The following is a 22,429-nucleotide window of genomic DNA, read 5'->3' on the forward strand; positions in this document are numbered from 1 at the left end:
CCCTATTGATGCATCCCCAGTGATTAGACTAGACTGTTCACTTAAAGTGAATGGGTTTTTAAGCCAAACTTCAATAACAAAAGTCAGGCTATAAATGTCAACTTGGATATAATGCGTTCTCGTCAAGTGAATAGACCAGGAGTTGAAACATGTTATTGTGTACACTTTTTTTTTTTTTTTTTTTTTTTTTAAATACGGTTCATGAAATAAATCTGTGCTCAGGGAGTGTGGAGTTTATTTTATTTGAGAATGACCGCTTCAACTCGTACAACAATATCTGTACAGTGCTGTAAGCAATAACGATCCACTGTGGAGAGGTCATGTTTATTCCAGGTCACATTTTATTAGCTTACTTTTCCTTAGTGTTTAATAACCAATTCCTTTCTGACTACTGCTCACGTGCCAAGTCACAAAGCTGTGCAACACTGTGATAAATATAAATCTCTCTAACACTTCACAACTTGAGCAGCTTTTGGTAAACAAAATAATTTTTGCCTATTGATATAAAATTCTCAGAGTAATACCTCAAAGCTGTGCCTCCTAATGCATTAGGCTAAAATGCTAAACCTAGCTCGATTTTTCGTTAAAATGCTTTCGGAAGATCGGTTAAACTTCATAAGAGCTGAAATTAAAGCACTTACGGCAGTTTTGTATAGACACCTGACTGCTAAAGCAGCTTAAAGGAAGCATTATAGAATTAGTTTCCTGATTTTGCTTGTTAAAACATCACTAATCGCTATTATCAGCCACTCTGCTATTATTATTATAATATTACTCTACTCTTAACCACTGGAGCATGTTAACCGTAACATCCACAGGTGATCCAGATGTGCGTGGCTGCAGTGCATGTGGCAGTGAAGTTGAGTGGAAACTCCGGCGCTCAGATGTCGTTGGAGGGGGTTCCCTTGCTCTTGCGGCCGGGCAGCGGGAAGGCAGATTTGCTCTGAGGCTGAGTGAGACGGCTAGTGAGAGTGGTGAAGGGCTCAATGAGAGAGCTGCGCTCGGTCACGCTCACCTCCCACAGCTTCACTTTCTCAGCCCGAGCCCACTGCTGAGCCACTTCCTGTTCTACTTGACGCCGATCGCGCAGGTCTGCCTTGTTACCCAGGACGATCACCATCACCTGTTCATGTAGAGACCATAAGCAACATCACTGAAGGTTCTTAATGATGAGTTGACTTGCTTTCCAATAACAGCATGCCCTAAACAGTTTTATTCCTCATACACCACCACCACAGCATTCTGTACTAATTATATCAACTTATTATATTTAATGCTGAAGCAACTTGTTTACTTTTCAGCCTCCCCCCCCCCCTCTGGTTTCCTTAGTGCAGCTTGTCATGTTCCACAGTAACAGCAAACCACAACATCCTCCATTCTGAAGACTTTCCCATTGTGGAAAACGTATCGTTTCAACATGTTTCCATAAATGCTTTGAAAAACAAGAATAAATGTTTACTACTACGTTTAGATCATGCAGAGCCTCCATCTTATAGATACAGTAACGAGAGCGTTAATATAAACAGCTGGAACTACTGTCTATTATAGAAAACCCCTTCTGACCAATCAGATTTTGAGCACTGTAGTATTCATCATACTTCCCTGTATGCTTTAGTAAATAGAAAGAAAGCAGGAATCCTACTGTAGGCTTTCAGTGCATCATTTCTCTGAATTTGTCTAATATGATCATTCCTTAACCTTTTTTATACCATCCTACAGTATTACCCAAATATTACGATGTTTAGCTGTAGCTCTCCACGTTTACAGCTCGTGCAGGATTCCCTCACAGGTCATCCGTTCCTGACCTCAGAGCATGAAAGTCCAGTGATACTTTCTCACAATCTGAACTGTTGAATTAATGCTGCTGATGTGGAAATGCCAGATATTGATTCCAAAGGAAGCTGCCCAGACAGGAACTGTTTGTTTTTTTTTGGTTCATCTTCCTTAAGGGCCCTTTGGGGGAAACAGTGAGGTCAGTAATACATGGCCTCCTCCTATGTAAAGGGCAACAATCCAAAATACAGGCAGCTTTCTTTCTGACCAGAGAACGTCCGGTTTGAAAAGCTTGTCTGTGTTTTGACAAGCTAGCTGATGAACCTGCATAAATTATTAAATGTTGAGACAAAAAAGGTGATGGATGAACATGACACTGAAAAGATGTAGTAATAATACAGGCCTGGTTCTCAGACTCAGTAGTGATGCAGAAGGGCATCTGCCTGTTCTTTAAAAAGACTATCATGATAGCACAAAAGAACTGACCAAAGCACTCAGTTTAGTGGCATTAATAAAATATGCATATATATATTTGCTAGTTAGAAAAAACAAGGCATAAACCCTATAGAGCATTATAACCCTAAATCACTTAAAATGCTCTAAAAAAAAATATTCTTAAAAATATTTCATTGCAGCTGCCATCTGCATTTAAGTGTGTATTCCTGTTAAGGCACATGATCTCTAGGCTCAAGCCTAGTTTCATCATATTATATACAGATATTAGTTTTAGTCCTCTGTCTAATATCACAACCAGCCGTCACTGGTGCTACGCTAATGTTACTACTGTTTGTCTCACTACATATGACATGAAGGACTGAAATGCCAACAAGCAGTTTAGTAGTTAATAATTAGTTGTCTTCATGACACTGATCAGCCATAACATTATGACCACTGAGAGGTGAAGTGAATAAGGCTGATGATCTCATCATGGCACCTGTTAGTGGGTGGGATATATTAGGCAGCAAGTGAACATTTTGTCCTCAAAGTTGATGCGTTAGAAGCAGGAAAAATGGACAAGCGTAAGGATTTGAGCGAGTTTGACGAAGGGCCAAATTGTGATGTCTAGACCACTGGATCAGAGCGTCTCCAAAACTGCAGCTCTTGTGGGGTGTTCCCGGTCTGCAGTGGTCAGTATCTATCAAAAGTGGTCCAAGGAAGGAACAGCGGTGAACCGGCGACAGGGTCATGGGCGGCCGAGGCTCATTGATGCACGTGGGGAGACAAGGGTGGACCGTGTGATCCGATCCAACAGACGAGCTACTGTTGCTAAAACTGCTGAAGAAGTTAGTGCTGGTTCTGATAGAAAGGTGTCAGAATATACAGTGCATGACGGGTCAGGGCTGTTTTGGCAGCAAAAGGGGGACCAACACAATATTAGGTAGGTGTTCATAATGTTATGGCTGATCAGTGTGTATATATAAAACTATTTATATGATTCTTTTTTTCCTACATTTTACACTGATGATCTACCACGATAATAGACCTGAACTTTAATTAACCATTATTTCCAGGACTGGAAAACATATTTCTATGAATGTCACATTGTCTTCCATCACATGCTTCATGTGATTTTAACGTCACTGTCACATTTGTCGTTTTTGTACCTCTTTTTTGTCCCTGGATTTGTCAATTTCCTTCTTCAGGACGTCAACTTTCTTGAAGGACTCCATGCTGTCGACGCTGTACACCAGAACAAAGCCGTCGGCCACCGAGTAGTAGTGTTTTGGCAGCTCATGGCCATCCTGGAGCCCCCTGGTGTCGTACAAGCGTAACTGTTCTCTCACACCGCGGTCCGTCTCCACGGAGGCCACGTAGATATCCTCCTGGGTTTCGTTTGTTTCAGCACCTAAACAGTACAATGTCAACTGTAGCTCAGTGTACTTTCTGCAAGGGAATTTATTTAGAAATCCTGAGGTGATGCTTTTAGTTTAAACCCTTATTTAGGTGTCATTTTGGTCAGTTCTCATTTGGTTAATGGTGTCCTACGGTTCTCATGATACTCCTTGTTCATCAAGCTTGCATATGAGAGGATGTGTGTAAATTGTCCATACGAGCATGTATGCAAGAAACTCATGATATATTTGAAAATCCTGTAAATTTAGAAAAATGTTCCTTTCACATTCATCTTGTGTGTGTAAATGAATATCATAAAACCTCGACTCCATGTAACAGAATTTGCACAGCTTACTGCACTTTCATATATTTTATTGAAAATACTGTTGTTTTTTGGTTCACACTTATTTTTAATACGCATTAAGCAGACACTTTTATCCAGAATGAGTTCATGTTAGTTCACTGTGTCAGGGACAAAGAGCAGACAGATTGAGAATACAGACAGACAGACAGATAGATATAAAGCGTGGACCAACACAAAGCTGTAAGTGAAGACTGTAAATAGAGAAAATTATTGATTTAATGATGGTGTATAAACAGAAGACGGACCGGTCTGTCTGTGTAAGCTGACATGATTTAACACTCCATCATTATCATTATTATTATTATCATTACAGTGAATTGCGAAATATTTGTATTGGCATAGAAGCGCGTTAAAATAACTTCCGCCTTGCCGGTCTTTACCCTGCTGTCTTTCCACCTGACCATTTATGGAGTTTTTGTGGGTGTGACTACATGCAAATCAGCGATGTTGTGCACACGCTCTGTAACTTACGGCTGATTGGCATTCCTGAACACACACATGCAAGTCAGTGACACTGAAACGCTTGTAAATCCAATGGAAATGTTTGGTTTGGTTTATGCAAAGATTTGCACATAATTCTACCATAACATTCTTATAAAGCTTTTCTGGGATTTTTTCTCCGTCTGGACCTTCAAGGATGATGCGGCGGGGCTTTAAGCTTTTGGTCTGTCCAGCTCTCTGAGCTCCTCATCTGTACACTCTGTTTAAAAAGATCAGCTTCCAAAGCTTCAGAAGACTTTGTGTTCCATCATCTGTAGCGGAGCTGAGACTCATATCAACGCATTGCATCTGGAGTCCAGTGTTTGATGTACTTCACTGTTTTTTGTTTTGCAGCAGCTAACAGTGAAACATGACCCTCATCAATTATGTTTTAGCCAGTAAAACGTCACACATCACAATGGGCTCAGTCACTCGAACTGTTGTATAATTGTTGATTACCAGATGAGCTGGTTAGAGTATTTCAGAAACAGTTATCCTGAGCTCACTGTAGGCTCAGAGTCCAAGTCTTGGCTGATGTAAGTGTGATCTGATGTGCTCTTGTGATCTTATACACTCTCAGATTCTCTTCTGCTCATCATGGTGGCATAGTGCGCTTACTTGATCTGTTCTCTGTAAACAACCTCACTGGATGTTTCTTGCACCGTTCTGTGTAACCTCTAGAGACTGGAATGTGAGAAAATCCAGAAAATGAGTAGGTTCTGAAATACTCCAACCAGTCACCAACAGCCATGCCAATGAGATCACAATTATGCCCATATTCTGATCTGGGCTACTGGTCAGAAGGTGGTGAGTTCCCACCAAATCCCAGGACCACCAAGCTGGACCTTTAACCCTCAAAGCTGAATAAATGAGATAAATGTAAATCACCCTGGATAAGGTTGTTTGCTAAATGCTATAGCCACATGCTTGCAATACAGGTATTTCTATTAAAGTAAGTATGTAATGAGTTTTCTTTTTAATACGGTACAGAATGTTTTCAGATTTACCAGTGAAACGGGTTCGGCTTGCTAGTACTGAGCATCCTATAAACACACTCAGTAATGTTTGACTTTACAGTACACACATTATAGAGAAAATCATCTATTTTCCCACTATCTGGTGTCACACAGAAGACAATGCATTTCCTATTGCGTCCGGTTCCTCTCAGGGTTTCGTGATAAGAGGTTTTCCTCTCTCATATCTACTGTATAACCAGATTTCTGTAAATTGGCTATGTGCCAGTGTTTATATTTAACATACAGAAAACTGAACTGAACAGAAATGTTGTGTTTGTGTATGTAAACGTGTAACAGAATGAACATTACATTAATAAACAGACGTTTCAGAAAACAGTGTTTCCAAATATTTGTGTATGAAGAACGGAACTGACCTGCAGTATGGTTTCCATACAGTAACTGCTCGAGGATCGCCGTTTTACCAACAGAGGTCAAGCCACAGACCACCACCTTACAGCCTTTACCCATAATGCCCTTGGAAAAAATACCCTACAGAGAGACGAAGAATAAGCACAGTTATAAACGCTTAGCCTGAAAAACAAAATGAAATGGTTCGAGAGGCACGGATGTATTTTCTTTTAAAACAGGAAAGTGGAAGTGTGTTGAAGTGCTAGACAGTAACGCCACACTCAGTAGCCGCTGATATTACGCAAAGCCCACATTGAATCGAAACAGTAGCTCAGTGAACTAGCTGAACAGTCAAAAGGATTTCCTAGACCATGAGATGCCACACACATTTCTGAGTCAAGATCAAACATCAGTGGCGAGATGGACACAGAGACACGGGGTCATTACTGAGAGGCATATGACACGTCATGAATAGTAGAATGGAGAATAGAAAACCCCTGACGTTGTATAAAGACAGAATCACCTTCTCAATCAGTCACGTGTTCCGGTACGCGTCAGCCCCAAACTGCCCTCTGAAAAGCGTCTGCCATGTAACTACAGCCAACTCCTACCCTCTTTGAAATGAATAAACTCCAGGGGAAGGTGTACAAGACGGTGGTGAGACCGGGGCATGCTGGTGTAGAGGCAGTGTCACTGAGGAAGAGACAGGAGTCAGAGCTGGAGGTAGCAGAGCTGAAGATGTTGAGGTTCTCTTTGGGAGTGACACGGTTGGACAGAAGTAGGAACAGAGTACATCAGAGGGACGGCTCATGTCGGACAAAGTTAGGGAGGACAGATTAAGATGGTTTGGACATGTCCAGAGGAGGGAGAGTGAGTATATCGGTAGGAGAATGTTGGACATGGAGCTGCCAGGCAGGAGACAAAGAGGAAGGCCAAAGAGGAGATGTAATAAATGAGGATATGAAGCTGTTGAGGATGCAGAAGATAGGGATAGGTGGAGAGAGATGATTCGCTGTGGCCACCCCTGAACGGAAAATCTGAAAGAAGAAGAAGAAGAAACTCCAAATGTTTTGTCTTCAACCAAGTGACAGTTAGGAAACAGGAATATTGTGTGAGAGGACACACCATGAGAAACACACAGAAGAGCCATATCTGCTGCTTCGGAGTTAACACTTTGGAGCGTGGTACACCCCTGAGGGCGGGGCATCTAGTCTCTAGAGCGGATTTTATTGGACAAACTCAAGTGTAGTACAGGATGAATCTGCAGATAAGCAATTTAATACGTTTTAACTAGTTTTCAGAGAAGGGATGTGGAATTTACTTAACATTTTATTTCCTAAAGGACAAGAAAGACAATTTTTCAGCTCTGTAGAAACTCATTATGGGGAAAAAAAACCCCTAATTTTCTCACCTAATAACAAAATAATAATAAACATTTTATTGGATTATTACATTACATTTAATTTACATGTAATTACATTACAGTTATTTTAAGTATTATTATACAAAAATCGGCCATGTTTTATTCACATGTTGTCATTATTGCATGACTTCCTCAATCTGAACACCTCAACTCTGTTACTAAGATTAAAAGATTAAAAAAAGGAAGTCTGTCATGATGTTTAAAGTGACAGAAACATGGTACAGAAGTTAGCATCCATTACTGATTCATCCTGTACTACACTTGAGTATGTCCAATAAAATCCAATAAATCTAATAATCCAATCTAATAAGCAGCCGTTATGATGTATTTATATGTAAGAGTAATGTGTTTCTAGGTTTCTGGGTTGTTGTTTTTTTATTCCTTGTTACGGCTTTCCTTCTTTTATAGCGCTGAAAAATCTGAATGTAAAAATGATCATGTTCTTTTTTGTTTTGTTTGATTTAATGTTTTATCCTTCCCTCATTCGCATCTCATTGAGGCTTCAGCAGTCTTCAAACCTCAGCTTGTTACAGGGTTAAAGATACAGGATTATTAGTCCTTATTCAGTCCTTATTCAGTAATGGATGCTAACTTCTGTACCATGTTTCTGTCACTTTAAACATCATGACAGACTTCCTTTTTTTAATCTTTTAATCTTAGTAACAGAGTTGAGGTGTTCAGATTGAGGAAGTCATGCAATAATGACAACGTGAATAAAACATGGCCGATTTTTGTATAATAATACTTAAAATAACTGTACAAATCACAGGTTTTCACTCTTTAATCGCACACAACAATTTGACCATAGTAAAGCTAAAACTACACAGCTTATATTTATATTTAATATTTATATTATTTTATTTTTTTTTGGCATGAAAACAAAAGAAAAGAAAACAGCCTAGCATTAGGATTAATGGTATATATTTATACTCTAACCCTGGGCTCGGCCCCTTAGTTCCAGTGACAGGAACTCTTAATGTTTCATCATACCAAGACATTTTGGACAATTTCATGCTCCCAACTTTGTGGGAACAGTTTGGGGATGACCCCTTCCTGTTCCAACATGACTGCACACCAGTGCACAAAGCAAGAGTCCATAAAGACATGGATGACAGAGTATGCAGGCAGTTCCTGGAGGATGAAGGAATTGATACTATTGAATGCCCCCACACGCTCGCCTGACCTAAATCCAATAGAACATTATGTTTTGGTCCATCCGACGGCGCCAGGTTGCACTTCAGACTGTCCAGAAGCTCAGTGATGCCCTGGTCTGGTCAGATCTGGGAGGAAATATCCCAGGACACCATCCATCGTCTCATTAGGAGTAGGCCCTGATGTTGTCATGCATGTGAGGATACAAGCACATAGGGGCCACACAAACGACGGAGTACTATTTTGAGTTTCTGCAATGAAATTTCAGCAAAATGGACTAGCCTGCTGCGTCACTGATTTTCGGGGTGTCTTTGACTTCAGCCCTCAGTAGGTTGATAATTCATCAATAAATCATTTACAATAATAAATCATTTCCAACAAACAAACTTTCCTTCCTAACACATTACCCAGTATAGATATTCAACATGATATTTTTCCCTCACTGAGATCTGATGCGTTTTCAAAGAGTTCCTTTCTTCTTCTTTCGGCTTTTCCCATCAGGGGTCGCCACATCTCTCTCCACCTATCCCCATCTTCTGCATCCTCAACACTTGCACCCACTAGCTTCATATCCTTTATATATATTTATTCCATCCATCTACCTCCTCTTTGGCCTTCCTCTTTGCCTCCTGCCTGGCAGCTCCATGTCCAACATTCTCCTACCAATATACTCACTCTCCCTCCTCTGAACATGTCCAAACCATCTTAACCTGGCCTCTCCCTAACTACGTCCGACATGAGCCGTCCCTCTGATGTACTCGTTCCTAATCCTGTCCACTCCCAAAGAGAACCTCAACATCTTCAGCTCTCCTACCTCCAGCTCTGACTCCTGTCTCTTCCTCAGTGACGCTGCCTCTAAACCATACAGCATGGCCGGTCTCACCACTGTCTTGTACTGAAATATCCTGTGCATGTATTCTTAGGAAATGAACATTAACGGTGAGAAACATGAAGCTTCTCTGTACTTTGCATGATGTCCCAGTTAGTGTGTGTGTGTGAGAGAGAAAGAGAGAGAGAGAGAGAGAGAGAGAGAGAGAGAGAGTGTGTGTGAGAGAGATCTGATGGTTCTTTTAATGCACTAAATCACCAATCAATCAAGTTAACACATTGTCTTCATGTTAAACCAATAAACACTTTAATGCTGGAACGACTTTCTTAACATAACGAGGTCGATCAGGTCAACACTACAGGAGATTTATAAACGATTATTATCGTGATCAACAGAACTCATACAAATGGAACCGAAAGAAGTCTAAAGTAGAAAGCCTCGTCTCGAGCTGTCTGGGATATGTGTTCAGAAATAAATCTATATTATAACAAGAAAAAGACAAAAAAAAACCATACCTTTCTCACAGTGATGACATCAGTTTTGTGCGACTCGCAGTGTTTGATAAAAAACCCCGAGTATTAATCTGCTCTGATGATGATGATGATGATGATGATGATCTTACCGATTTTTCCATCAAATTAATCGCTCATTGATCTCTCTCTCTCTCTCACACACACACACACACACATATCATCAATCCTTCCCATTCACACCGAATCTGAACACCGCTTGTGTAGTTTCTTTGATTAACCTTTCTCTATTGTCGCGCAAACACGACGAAAATAAACTACATTACCCAGAGACGTTTGCACCGGAAATCCCTTCACCAGCTTTTGTCATAAGGCATTCTGGGTATCTGGCTCGCTCTTTCCGGTCTGTACGCCATCACGTAAGAGAGACTTTTTCGTTTTCCTCAGCCTCGAATCCGTTCTAAATCTTATATTAAATAATGCCATCGGGGTTTATTATTTCTTATATCTCTCCCGGACGCTTTAGTGCCGCCCTTTATGGTGCTATTTTTCTGCTAAAACCCGGTTTTTAGATGAAATTCCGACTTTAGATGATTGCTAGCGGTGCTAGCTGTGATGAAGGCGTATAGCTCGTGTGTGTGTGTGTGTGTGTGTGGATTAAACAGGTTAAGGACGCATAATGTCGACTGTTAACTATGTGTACAATGTCATATTAAAGCTTTTTTTTGGGTTAATATTTGTTGTATGTCCTGTGTGTGATGATTAGCAGCTATGCTAAAGCCTCACTCTCGCATGGTGAAGTCCAGTTTGTGTGATGGGTCAGGATGTTTGTATGAGAGAGAGAGAGAGAGAGCTTGGGTTTTATTCCCTTTATCTCATTTCTGAAAAGGAAACTTGCTTGAAAATGTGCTGCTTAATAATTAATACGAGGTAGTTTTGTTTAAACAAGCCTCACTGCAACATGAGGGGAGTGTGGTAGCTTAAATGGTGAAGGTGTTGGACTTCACTACTGGTCAGAAGGTTGCGAGTTAAAATCCCAGCTTCACAAAGTCCACCACTGCTGGGCTCGTGAGCAAGGCTCTTAACTCTGACTTGGGTTGAAGACTGTGAGAGAAAATCCCAGCTCCACAAAGTCCACCATGGCTGGGCCCCTGAGCAAGGCCCTTAGTTGTATAAAATGGGATGAGGGTGTCTACTGGATGCCCAGGAATGTAAATGTGAATGAAGCACTCACCTGACATGAACATGGGGTTTGTCATTCTAAACATCTTTTAAGCAGCTTTAGAAAGACCTTGTGTTTGTAGACACTCTTTATTCTCTGACTCAGTCTGTGAGGAGGTTCCTGTTTATCGTGCTTGATAACAGAGGAAAGTTAGTTTCATCTCAAAGTTTTAAGATTGCGTGTGAAAGTGTTCAAGTCTGACCCGTGAGGCTGATTCTCTTATTTGTTTTTCTGATGAATGATCGCGAAGTTTTATTGTATCTTCGATGTATCTCGCATCAGAAAGACGTCACATTATTCCATGTTACTGTGTAAGTGTTTAAGTCTGAACCCGTGATGCTGATTCTCTTCTTTGTTTGTATTTTTGCAGTTGAGGCATCATGGGTGCGTACAAGTACATGCAGGAGTTATGGAGGAAGAAGCAGTCGGATGTGATGCGCTTTCTGCTGCGTGTCCGGTGCTGGCAGTACCGCCAGCTCTCCGCCCTGCACCGTGCTCCCAGACCCACCAGACCTGACAAGGCAAGGAGACTGGGCTACAAGGCCAAGCAAGGTGAGCACACCCACCTTAACCCAGGTTTACACCAGAACTTTTTCCACCTGTCTTTGGGATCAGCTGTCTTGCTGCAAGCAGCTCGATTTGCTCAGAGCCATTGTGATCAAAGAACAAAGTCAGTGTAACTGCTGCTGCAAAACTCTTCTAAAATCCACCGGTAGAAAGATAATAGGATTAAGTGAAACCTCTTAGATGGCTCCAAAGACCTAAACAAAATATGCTAGAGAATTTTTGGTTGCTTCAAGTTAACATTGAGGAATGTTTGTTTTAAGACCCTGTTTTTGACATGAGCCAGAATGTAGTTTTATTGTATCTGATTTATTATTATTATTATTATTATTATTCTGTTATTTATTAAAGACTTTTTGGGGGATTTTGTACAGTGTGAAAAGCAATTTTAAAGATGCTGTCATCAGTGTTATTGGTGTGATCCTGTGTATAAATAAAAGTAAAAGTAGCCCAGTGTTGGTACAGAAAGTTCTGATGTCATTTCCACGTCTGTGGTGGTTGTTCGGCGTGTGTGAATTTTTAGATCATGAAAAGCTGCTCATGGTTTCATGATGCATGACCGGTCCCTGATTTTGTTCTTGTTTTGGTTTAAAGTTCTTCCCATTTCTGACACGTTTTTCTTGCTCACAGGTTACGTCATCTACCGGGTGCGTGTGCGCCGTGGTGGACGTAAACGCCCCGTGCCCAAGGGTGCCACATACGGCAAACCCGTGCACCACGGTGTCAACCAGATCAAGTTCGCTCGCAGCCTGCAGTCCGTCGCTGAGGTACGTTCCTCATCACACGCTCGTCAGACTATTCTAATGTCTGTGTGCAATGATATAGGCAGTCAAACTATGACAGGCTTTACCACGTGAATGATGTATACAGCACCAACAGTTAAAGCCAGCACACTTGGGGGCAGTATGCTCTTGAACTCTGGGCTCATGTTCACTGTGTGTGTAGCAAGACCCAACCTTAGTTTTTCAGATGTTTTTCTTCATTGTACTTGATCTTAGTTAGTTTTTATAACGCTATCAAAGCTGTGTAATGGTTTCCAGCAGCTAAATGTTATAGCACCCCTTGAATCTTCCATAAAAACGTACTAATATATTTAAATAAATTAGCAAGAGCAAGCAAAGAGTGTATAGGTTACTTATCGGAGATCTATGTTAGCAACAATAAAAATATTAGCCCATGGTTACGGTGATATTTCACTGCAAACCATTCTGGATCCCACAGTAGGTGTGAGAGCGTACTTTAGTTATTACAAAATGAATGCAAGTGCTAGCCTTTTTCAGTCTGTTTAGTGAACGCTATATGGCTATAATAGATGGATATTCCTACGTCTGGTTGCCATAGCAATAAGGTTTCGGCGGGTGGCGCAGCAGGCATTCAAAATCAGTTTTCTTGCTCAAATGAATGTAGGGAAATATTCAGCAGTGTTGCTCTTTGCCACAGTCTTCACTCTCATTGCTAGTCACTTCACTGAGTCGCTCCAGATTTGCATAAAGTTCAGCTTTTCTCAACTGTGACGTGCCTCTGGACATGCTAAACCTTAAACCTGCAGGTTTTACAAAATACGCTAAAACACGTGAGCTGTTTTCTTTTCAGGCTTGTGGTGATGGCAGGTGTGAGATCTAAGGTGGACCAAATCCTCTTTGGTTTAATTTATACACACTGCCCTTAATGTTTGTGTTCCAGTTTGAACAGTTTAGGAAGGACTATGTTTTAACAGGATTTTATTTTTCCTCCTCCTCAGGAGCGTGCTGGCCGTCACTGCGGCGGTCTCCGTGTGCTGAGCTCTTACTGGGTGGGCGAAGACTCCACATACAAATTCTTCGAGGTGATCCTGGTCGACATCTTCCACAAGGCCATCAGACGCAACCCTGACACACAATGGATCACAAAGGCCGTGCACAAGCACAGGGAAATGCGTGGCCTCACGTCAGCCGGCAAGAAGAGCCGTGGTTTGGGCAAGGGCCACAAGTTCCACCTCACCATCGGTGGCTCTCGTCGTGCTGCCTGGAGAAGACGCAACACTCTGCAGCTGCACCGTTATCGCTAAAGAGTGTGTCGAGCATCTGTACATTCATCAGAATAAAGTACCTTTTTATGGTCCACTTACTGCCTCGTCAATTTTCTTTGGTTGGAATTTTCACCAACACTATCAGAATTATAAAAATGTTTTCTAGTATTGCTGAATTTCAAATGTACGTAGTTTCTTACACTTGGGGAGTTGACTGGTCATGCTGAGCTTTTCCTAAGTGAAGTGGGTGTTTCTCAGTAATACAACTCATTAGAATCTGTACAATTTAGTGTGGAAGAGTCTTGCTCAACAATTATCTTGTCGCTAACCCACCTTTAAGTGTTAAACCTAAACTTTTCTTACTGCTCTTTTCAAACAGTAATCACAGTTAAGGGTAACATTGCAAAAGATGGTGTGTGTGTGTGTGTGTATATAGAACACCTTTGGGATGAATTAGAGCGGAGACTGTGAGCCAGACCTTCTTGTCCAGCATCAGAGCCTGACCTCACAAATCTGCGTCTAGAGGAATGGTCACACTCCTAAACCTTGTGGAAAGTCTTCCCAGACGTAAACACTCTCCTGTTTTAATCACAGGAGATCAACATTTACAGAATCATTCAAACCGGTCCACATGGCACTGATGATCATACAATTCAATTTTATTTGTATAGCACTTAACAATGGACATTGTCTCAAAGCAGCTTTACAGATCATCATAAACAATACAAAAGTCCAAGATTAACATTAGAGAAGATAGTGAGCAAGCCTGAAGAGACACTGGTGAGGAAAACTCCCTTAGATGTTAAGAGGAAGGAACCTGAAAAGGGAACCTCATCCTCATTTTGGATACTAAGATACGTTCTCTTTATTCTGATGGTTGATGTGAACGTTGTCCCAAGCTGGTTGCTGCGGTCACATGATCCGCTTAGTAGATAATTGGTGTTCCTAATAAAGTGAGCGTGTGTATTTAATATAGATAAGTAATTGGAAGAAGTTAGTGATCATAAGCTGTAGCTTTAATTGCCTTTATCGCAACAAAAATACAGTAAATTCTTGCTCCTTTTCTGGTTAATAAGTGTAGAACTTTTTAGGTTCGGGAATATGTGATGGGCGGGGGGGGGAAACGACTAATTTAAATAAACTGCAAAACTCGTCTTAATTTCCCTTGCAAATATCTCAAGATTTGACTTTTTCTCCTCATGTTTAAACCCTTTCACAAGAACATGTATAAACACATGGATGCTTGTGATTTATTTAGTCATTTACTCTCCAGTCACAGTGGACAAATGACCGAAATCTACTGAATATCTTACATTCATAAATATTTTAATATTTTACTGCAGAACGGAGCTAAGCTGCAGTCAGTGCATGGAGGTCTTTTCACAGGACTTGTATGTACACAGATCAGGCATAACATTATGACCAGGTGTAGTGAGTTACACTGATGATCTCATCATGGCACCTGTTAGTGGGTGGGATATATTAGGCAGCAAGTGTCCTCAAAGTTGATGTGTTAGAAGCAGGAAAAATGGACAAGTGTAAGGATTTGAGTGAGTTTGACAGAGGGACAAATTGTGATGGCTAGACCACTGGATCAGAGCGTCTCCAAAACTGCAGCTCTTGTGGAGTGTTCCCGGTCTGCAGTGGTCAGTGTCTATCAAAAGTGGTCCAAGGAAGGAACAGTGGTGAACCGGCGACAGGGTCATGGGCGGCCAAGACTCACTGATGCCCCTCGGGAGCGAAGACTGACCCGTGTGATCCGATCCAACAGACGAGCTACTGTTGCTCAAATTGAAAAAAGAAGTTAATGCTGGTTCTGATAGAAAGGTGTCAGAGTCAGGGCTCAGTGCAGGACACTCCAGGTCTTCATGGAGCTCTGTGCTTTGTGCACAGGGACATTATCATGTTGGAACAGAGTTTGAGTCTCTCTGAAAGGAAATTGTAAAGTTACAGCATACAGAGACATTCTAGACAGGAAGAGCCAGGATATGGGTGGGAAGGTCAGGTGTCCACATAATTTTGGCTGTATAGTATATCATTCTCAAGCTTCGAGGAAAATAACAACATTGATGTAAAAGTCTCCAGATCCTAAGTATTCATATTATCATGGGCCTCATGCAAAGTCTGGAGTATTTTCAAATCTGAACACACAAATCTTTGTCACACACATGTAGCATAGCACAACAGTTCATTTGCTAACCAAATGCGGTACAACTACCAAAACATCACAAACATACCTCAAAATAAACTCAGTTATAGCACTGGTTTTCTGCTAATAAAGAACAATCCACCAACCAGAGGAACAGATTAAAAACCCTAGTGAATTGATCCAGTACAGGATGTGTGCTATATAATGTGTTAGCGAGGTGGTAAATATATGGGATACTTGCTAGTGTTAGCAGATTGTTCTTTATATCCCAAAAGAATAATAGATTTTGAATAGGAAGGCGTAATGCAAATATATGGGAAAACATTGTATATAGAATAGTAACACTACTGTATTAGGAACAATGTGCTAACACATTGGACCTCACTTTGCTCTCAAAACATCCTCAGCTCTCCATGGCATGGATGAACGTGTTGGAGACGTTTTATGTTAGATTGTGGTCCATGCTGAAACGACTGCATCAGACAACTCCTGCAGGGTTTTCAACAGGTTCTACCTCGACACAAAGGTGTAACTGGGAACTGAAGATTACTGAACACACTGTGGTGTATTATCATGCTGTAAATAGCCATTAGAATATGAGGAAAATTATGGCCAGGAAGGGATAGACTATCATTATATATATATATATATATATATATATATATATACACTATATTGCCAAAAGTATTCGCTCACCTGCCTTGACTCGCATATGAACTTAAGTGACATCCCATTCCTAATCCATAGGGTTCAATATGACGTCGGTCCACCCTTTGCAGCTATAACAGCTTCAACTCTTCTGGGAAGGCTGTCCACAAGGTTTAGGAGTGTGTTTATGGGAATTTTTGACCGTTCTTCCAGAAGCGCATTTGTGAGGTCACACACTGATGTTGGACGAGAAGGCCTGGCTCTCAGTCTCCACTCTAATTCATCCCAAAGGTGTTCTATCGGGTTGAGGTCAGGACTCTGTGCAGGCCAGTCAAGTTCCTCCACACCAGACTCTGTCATCCATGTCTTTATGGACCTTGCTTTGGTCACTGGTGCACAGTCATGTTGGAAGAGGAAGGGGCCAGCTCCAAACTGTTCCCACAAAGTTGGGAGCATGGAACTGTCCAAAATGTCTTGGTATGCTGAAGCATTCAGAGTTCCTTTCACTGGAACTAAGGGGCCAAGCCCAGCTCCTGAAAAACAACCCCACACCATAATCCCCCCTCCACCAAACTTTACACTTGGCACAATGCAGTCAGACAAGTACCGTTCTCCTGGCAACCGCCAAACCCAGACTCGTCCATCAGATTGCCAGATGGAGAAGCGCGATTCGTCACTCCAGAGAACGCGTCTCCACTGCTCTAGAGTCCAGTGGCGGCGTGCTTTACACCACTGCATCCGACGCTTTGCATTGCACTTGGTGATGTATGGCTTGGATGCAGCTGCTCGGCCATGGAAACCCATTCCATGAAGCTCTCTGCGCACTGTTCTTGAGCTAATCTGAAGGCCACATGAAGTTTGGAGGTCTGTAGCGATTGACTCTGCAGAAAGTTGGCGACCTCTTCGCACTATGCGCCTCAGCATCCGCTGAGTTTACATGGCCTACCCCTTCGTGGCTGAGTTGCTGTCGTTCCCAAACACTTCCACGTTCTTATAATACAGCTGACAGTTGACTGTGGAATATTTAGGAGTGAGGAAATTTCACGACTGGATTTGTTGCACAGGTGGCATCCTATCACAGTTCCACGCTGGAATTCACTGAGCTCCTGAGAGCGACCCATTCTTTCACAAATGTTTGTAAAAACAGTCTGCATGCCTAGGTGCTTGATTTTATACACCTGTGGCCATGGAAGTAATTGGATCACCTGATTCTGATTATTTGGATGGGTGAGCGAATACTTTTGGCAATATAGTGTGTATATATATATATATATATATATATATATATATATATATATATATATATATATATATATATATATATATATATATATATAAGATAGAATAAAAATAAACAAAAGTACAATAGAATAAGAATTCTGCTTATTTCATTATTATTCTATTCTATTGTTTATTTTTATTCTATTTTTTATTTTTGTATATTGTATAATGACAGTCTAGTTTACATTATATTTTGTATTATATTCTTATTTTTTATACTTGATATTCTTTTTATTTTGGATTCTTCTGTGTATTTCTTATATTTTATATTCTAGTTTTATATTTTAAGTTAAATTGTATTTCTTATCTTTTATATTCTAATTTTACATTTTTATTTAAATTGTATTTCTTATATTTTATATTTTAATTTTACACTTTTATTTAAATTGTATTTTTTATATTTTAGTTTTATATTTTTATTTAAATTGTATTTCTTATATTTTATATTCGTTTTATGTTTTTATTTAAATTATTCCTTATATTTTATATTCTAATTTTACATTTTGTATTTAAATTGCATTTCTTATATTTTATAATCTAGTTTTATATTTTAATTTAAATTGTATTTCTAATATTTTATATTCTAATTTTACATTTTGTATTTAAATTGCATTTCTTATATTTTATAATCTAGTTTTATATTTTTATTTAAATTGTATTTTTTAGATTTTAGATTTTAGTTTTATATTTTTATTTCAATTGTATTTCTTATATTTTATATTCTAGTTTTATATTTTTATTTATTTTGTATTTCTTATATTTTATGTTATAATTTTAAATTTTGTATTTAAATTGTATTTCTTATATTTTATATTCTAGTTTTACATTTTTATTTAAATTGTATTTCTTATATTTTATATTCTAGTTTTATATTTTTATTTAATTGAATTTCATATATTTTATATTCTAGTTTAATATTTTTTATTTAAATTGTATTTCTTATCTTTTATATTCTAATTTTACATTTTTATTTAAATTGTATGTCTTATATTTTATATTTTAATTTTACACTTTTATTTAAATTGTATTTTTTATATTTTAGTTTTATATTTTTATTTAAATTGTATTTCTTATATTTTATATTCGTTTTATGTTTTTTATTTAAATTATTCCTTATATTTTATATTCTAATTTTACATTTTGTATTTAAATTGCATTTCTTATATTTTATAATCTAGTTTTATATTTTAATTTAAATTGTATTTCTAATATTTTATATTCTAATTTTACATTTTGTATTTAAATCGCATTTCTTATATTTTATAATCTAGTTTTATATTTTAATTTAAATTGTATTTCTAATATTTTATATTCTAATTTTACGTTTTGTATTTAAATTGCATTTCTTATATTTTATAATCTAGTTTTATATTTTTATTTAAATTGTATTTTTTAGATTTTATATTTTAGTTTTATATTTTTATTTCAATTGTATTTCTTATATTTTATATTCTAGTTTTATATTTTTATTTATATTGTATTTCTTATATTTTATATTATAATTTTAAATTTTGTATTTAAATTGTATTTCTTATATTTTATATTCTAGTTTTACATTTTTATTTAAATTGTATTTCTTATATTTTATATTCTAGTTTTATATTTTTTATTTAATTGAATTTCATATATTTTATATTCTAGTTTAATATTTTTTATTTAAATTGTATTTCTTATCTTTTATATTCTAATTTTACATTTTTATTTAAATTGTATTTCTTATATTTTATATTTTAATTTTACACTTTTATTTAAATTGTATTTTTTATATTTTAGTTTTATATTTTTATTTAAATTGTATTTCTTATATTTTATATTCGTTTTATGTTTTTTATTTAAATTATTCCTTATATTTTATATTCTAATTTTACATTTTGTATTTAAATTGCATTTCTTGTATTTTATAATCTAGTTTTATATTTTAATTTAAATTTTATTTCTAATATTTTATATTCTAATTTTACATTTTGTATTTAAATCGCATTTCTTATATTTTATATTATAATTTTAAATTTTGTATTTAAATTGTATTTCTTATATTTTATATTCTAGTTTTACATTTTTATTTAAATTGTATTTCTTATATTTTATATTCTAGTTTTATATTTTTATTTAATTGAATTTCATATATTTTATATTCTAGTTTAATATTTTTTATTTAAATTGTATTTCTTATCTTTTATATTCTAATTTTACATTTTTATTTAAATTGTATTTCTTATATTTTATATTTTAATTTTACACTTTTATTTAAATTGTATTTTTTATATTTTAGTTTTATATTTTTATTTAAATTGTATTTCTTATATTTTATATTCGTTTTATGTTTTTTATTTAAATTATTCCTTATATTTTATATTCTAATTTTACATTTTGTATTTAAATTGCATTTCTTGTATTTTATAATCTAGTTTTATATTTTAATTTAAATTTTATTTCTAATATTTTATATTCTAATTTTACATTTTGTATTTAAATCGCATTTCTTATATTTTATAATCTAGTTTTATATTTTAATTTAAATTGTATTTCTAATATTTTATATTCTAATTTTACATTTTGTATTTAAATTGCATTTCTTATATTTTATAATCTAGTTTTATATTTTTATTTAAATTGTATTTCTTATATTTTATATTCTAGTTTTATATTTTTATTTAATTGAATTTCATATATTTTATATTCTAGTTTAATATTTTTAATTTAAATTGTATTTCTTATCTTTTATATTCTAATTTTACATTTTTATTTAAATTGTATTTCTTATATTTTATATTTTAATTTTACATTTTGTATTTAAATTGTATTTCTTATATTTTATATTCTAGTTTTATATTTTTATTTAAATTGTATTTGTTAGATTTTATATTCTAGTTTTACATTTTTGTTTAAATTATATTTCTTATACTTTATTTTCTAGTTGTACATTTTTATTTAAATTGTATTTCATATATTTTATGTTCTAGTTACATATTGTATTTAAATTGTATTTCTAATATTTTATATTTATTATTTAACTTGTATTGCTTATATTCTATATTCTAGTTTTATATTTTTATTTAAATAGAAATGCAAGAAAACATTCACATTCTGAACCTACCATCTGTGTGCTTCAGCAAAACTTAAGATTTATCAGAAACAGGCTACATTTATTCATTTACATTTACATTACTGCTGTTTGACAGATGCTCTTATCCAGAGCGACGTACAAGAGTGCTTTGAGGTCTCTATCAGTGAATACATTAACACAGGTTCACTAGGTCTCAGACTTAGGATACCATTTATTTCAATCTCCAGCTCCAACTGCAGTCTCAGCTTTCTGTTCTGTGAGTGACAGACGTGGAACCCCACCTGATCTTCTGCAGTTGTAGTCCATCCACCTCAAGACTCAACATGTAGTGCATTCTGAGATGCTTTTCTGCTCTCCACAATTGTACAGAGTGTTTATCTGAGTTACTGTAGCTTTTCTCTAGGCACGATCTTGGACTTGAACTTAAAGATGCCATGTTTGATGTTGTGTGTGTGTGTGTGTGTGTGTGTGTATACTGCATGTTGTGCAGTCTGAAATGCGCAAAAAACACCCTTTCTGTAAATTCAAACCAATCTGGTAAATTTCTATTGATCTCTCTCATCAACAAGACATTTCCTTCCTTCCTTTATTGCACAATTATGAGTAGACTCGTGTGTGAAAATCCCATAAAATCAGCAGTTACAATACACATACTCAATCCAGCCCATGTGGCACCAACAATTATTCCATGGTCAAAATCACAGAGATAACACTTTCTCCACATTCTCATGATTGATATGAACTTCGCCTGAAGCTTCGCTGTCACATGATTGGCTGATTAGATAATTGCATGGGTGTGTAGGTGTGTTCCTAATAAAGTGCTCAGTGAGTGTAAGCATATACTTCCCGATGAAAAGTGATAGAAGAAATTCTAACAGACAAGATTATGTTGTTATCTGCCTCATCTGACCATATGTCCTAACTGTAATGTCTTTATCTCTCTGGAATAAAACATCTTTGATGCCTTCCTGTGTAGATACTCTCCTTTTCGGAGTGCAGGAACTAGGGAGAAATCATGACTCCAGTTTAAATAAACTGCAAAACACATATCATCATTTCCCTTGCAAAAGTTTGACTTGTTTTCCTCATGCTTAAAACCTTCCACAGAGGTCATGCAAAAATGAATCCAGCTGTCCAGCTCTGTCGTGTATGAACACAGCCAGGATTCATGTTATTGCAGCGTTGTACATGTAGTGATGATGCCTTCTTTCTCTCTCTGGCCTGGAACTTTCACTATTTGTCATTTACTCCGGTTATATTACTGCTATCCATTTATCCATTTTAGTTTGGGTAACTGAGAACATGTGTATATGGATTCCTGATACCTGATGTTATGCTGATGCTAGATTTTCCCATTTCTACTGTTATGGTATCTGCCTGATTCACCCTGATGCACCATTTCTGCATGGAACTTCCGTATCTGTCTCATTTTGTATTGTGTTGTTTATGGTAATTTGACCATGGACACCGATACCCTTGATATTTGCACACCCTATTTCTTCTGTACCTGGTTTCAAAGAGTAATTGGGTTCGATTGTGGTGAATGTGCTGTTCATGTGTATTCGCTACATTCCTGTCTTTTTGTTTGTTAGAGCAGTCATTCTTCATGGTCTGTTCTAAAAGTTTGTAAAGAAAAATCTACACAACCTGTTTAAATTTGCAGGTTTTTGTGATGTAAAACAAATGAAACCGTGTTCCAAGTTGTTTTTAGTTTGATGGCTTATGAAATCATGTATTGATGTAGATTCATGTAGATTCTATATATACACTTTGGGGTCCAAAAGTCTGAGTATGGTATTCAG

General features: G+C 37.1%; 2 protein-coding genes across 3 annotated transcripts; one reads left to right on the forward strand and one right to left on the reverse strand.

Moving 5' to 3' along the window:
• Window positions 1-218: 218 nt before the first annotated feature.
• nkiras1 (NFKB inhibitor interacting Ras-like 1) lies at window positions 219-9,947 on the reverse strand. 2 transcript variants are annotated; one of them, XM_058404614.1, is made up of 5 exons: window positions 9,734-9,947; window positions 6,338-6,507; window positions 5,841-5,955; window positions 3,378-3,619; window positions 219-1,123 (listed from the first exon to the last, which is right to left on the reverse strand). In XM_058404614.1, the coding sequence occupies exons 3-5, from the start codon at window positions 5,932-5,934 to the stop codon at window positions 881-883; spliced, it is 579 nt and encodes a 192-aa protein (XP_058260597.1). In that variant the 5' UTR covers window positions 5,935-5,955; window positions 6,338-6,507; window positions 9,734-9,947; the 3' UTR covers window positions 219-880. The 2 variants fall into 2 exon arrangements, with proteins under 2 accessions (XP_058260597.1, XP_058260596.1); XM_058404613.1 differs by lacking the exon at window positions 6,338-6,507 and having other exon boundaries at window positions 9,734-9,944.
• A 24-nt stretch (window positions 9,948-9,971) lies between these two features.
• On the forward strand, window positions 9,972-13,576 carry rpl15 (ribosomal protein L15). The gene is made up of 4 exons (XM_058404608.1): window positions 9,972-10,107; window positions 11,281-11,462; window positions 12,105-12,241; window positions 13,216-13,576. The coding sequence occupies exons 2-4, from the start codon at window positions 11,291-11,293 to the stop codon at window positions 13,519-13,521; spliced, it is 615 nt and encodes a 204-aa protein (XP_058260591.1). The 5' UTR covers window positions 9,972-10,107; window positions 11,281-11,290; the 3' UTR covers window positions 13,522-13,576.
• The last annotated feature ends 8,853 nt before the right edge of the window (window positions 13,577-22,429 follow it).

This window comes from Hemibagrus wyckioides, linkage group LG12, assembly GCF_019097595.1.
Source record: "Hemibagrus wyckioides isolate EC202008001 linkage group LG12, SWU_Hwy_1.0, whole genome shotgun sequence".
NCBI lineage: Eukaryota > Metazoa > Chordata > Actinopteri > Siluriformes > Bagridae > Hemibagrus > Hemibagrus wyckioides.